This window comes from Hydra viridissima, unplaced genomic scaffold (assembly GCF_058129835.1).
Source record: "Hydra viridissima isolate aposymbiotic clone 2 unplaced genomic scaffold, HvirCarnegie_v1 scaffold_10, whole genome shotgun sequence".
Lineage (NCBI taxonomy): Eukaryota > Metazoa > Cnidaria > Hydrozoa > Anthoathecata > Hydridae > Hydra > Hydra viridissima.
Genome location: NW_028324309.1, coordinates 9,575,406 through 9,577,500, shown reverse-complemented (window position 1 = coordinate 9,577,500; position 2,095 = coordinate 9,575,406). Strand labels below are relative to the sequence as shown.

Here is a 2,095-nt window from a genome sequence, read left to right as displayed (position 1 = left end):
GTAGAACTTCAAAATAGATGCAGAGCTAATAATGTGAACAAGTATGCCAAAAATATTTTTAAATTAATGTAGTTTGTAATTGATTAGAAGTTCATTAACTAATACTCAAATTTGTATATCTTGTTTAATATATATTACTTTATACTATATGTTAATATGAAATTGTGTTTAAAATATATATACAATCAATTTTTTTTTTTTTTTTTGACAAGAGATATTGCAAATTGTTTACAACGAATTGGAGATGATCTTTCTAACAATCATCAATTAAATCATTTGATATCTTCAATAAGAGTTACTCCCGAAACTGCCTATAAAACATTTCTTAGTGTTGCAAGTAATGTATTTGCAGATGGTACAATAAATTGGGGACGGGTTGTTTCTCTGTTTTACTTTGCATATAAGTTAGCCCTTCAAGTTGTCAACCAGTTACCATTAGTAGATCTTGTTATTGGTTGGGTTGTAAGATATGTCACAGAAAAACTAGCATGGTGGATTGCTGCTCGTGGTGGATGGGTAAGGAGATTTTTCTCTCTTAAAAAAAAAAACTTTACCAAAAGTTCTTTATTAAATATGATTGGCTTATTTACTTATATACTTATTTATATAAATCCTTTTTTATTTTACAATTTTTACCTTTGATAATTTTTTGCTTTGTTTAATTTATTGTTGTTAATGTCAAAAATTGTGTTGTTTGTTAATACAAGTATTTTGAATGCTCTTAATGTTGATCATTTGAAATATATATACACACACACACACACACACACACACACACACACACACACACACACACACACACACACACACACATATATCTCAAATTAAATGGAAGATTAACTACCCTTTTATGCATTTCTGTTGCTGTAACTTTTTCTAATATTTAAAAGGGTGCTGTTCAAGAATACTTTGGTTCTACAACACTTCAGTTTGTAAGTGTATTTGCAGCAGGTATTTTGGTTGCATATATCTTTAACAAGTTTGTGCGATAATGAATTCTGATTGGAACTAGAATTGGGCATAACAAGTCTAACTTAGATTTGAGATCAGCTGGCTGCTTGATCAATGCCATGAATTTATGAAGAAAGTTCTTCTATTGATATTTTGTGACTTTATTTTACTATTCTTTTAAAAAGAGAACAGTAAAAATTTGTTATTCTAAAAGTGGTTAAGATCAACAGGCGCTAACCTTAGTGCTTGATGTATCTGCTCAAACAAATATGTGTTACACAGTTGTCATTCACAATTCTTCAATGAAATTGAGTTTGCTACCAAAAAGTGTAAAAATCTTTTAAATGAAGATTTTATTTTGTTGTGTTAACTTTGTATATACATATAATTAAACTTTATTTTTTTAAATGAATTTTTTTAGTGGAAAAGTTGTAGAATGTTTGTTTTGTATGTTTCAGTGTTTTCAGTATGTTTTCAACTTTAACAGTTGAAGTGATTTTAATTTTCCTTTGGCTAGAATTTCATTTAACATGTTTTTTTTATTATCAACTTTGCTTTTTTTTTGTTTGCACGAAAGTGGTTTTTCTTTTAATTTTTATATGCTAAAGTAATTAGTTTTTCTTTTAACTTTTATAATTCCTCACCAAGCAATTAATCAGGTTATGATTCAGCCAAAAGATATTGAATAGTTAAATTTATGTGAGTAGGTATTATTGTTTGGTAAATATAGAAGGTTATGATTTTTTGTTATTTTTCACGAAATCAATGCGATTTTAAGTGTGTTCACATCTAAAGGTTTAGAGATCCAACTTCTGATATAAAACCTAGAGACCAGAACCTCGAAGTTTAGCTCGAGTCTCTAGTTTTAAATCTCGGACTAGCTCAAGGCGAGCATCAAATGCTCGCAAGAGCTCGTCTTTCAAATTTAATCAACTATCTAATGCTTGCGTGAGCTCGTCTCACAACTTAGCGGAAATTTTTCTAATACCTGTTTCTAAAATGAACGCCCTTCAAAATGGTTGTGATCTCATCAATGCCATGGATTTTTAAAATTACTTTTAAATTTTTATCATGGATTTTTAAAATTACTTTTAAAAATCCATAGTGTGTCGAAGAGAACTTGAGAGGGAAAATTATTGAGGAA

The 2,095-nt window shown here is 28.8% G+C and overlaps 1 protein-coding gene across 1 annotated transcript in view; it reads left to right on the top strand.

Annotated features, from left to right (window-relative positions):
• The window catches only part of LOC145181898 (apoptosis regulator BAX-like), a 2,694-nt gene extending 1,006 nt beyond the window's left edge, over positions 1–1,688 (top strand). Inside the window, exons 1-3 of the mRNA XM_080057088.2 lie at positions 1–41; positions 213–516; positions 891–1,688. The exon at positions 1–41 is cut by the window's left edge and continues 1,006 nt beyond it. Of these exons, the coding sequence (XP_079913214.2) occupies positions 1–41; positions 213–516; positions 891–992 (447 nt within the window). The 3' untranslated portion in view covers positions 993–1,688. The remainder of the gene's footprint in view (positions 42–212; positions 517–890) is intronic.
• The last annotated feature ends 407 nt before the right edge of the window (positions 1,689–2,095 follow it).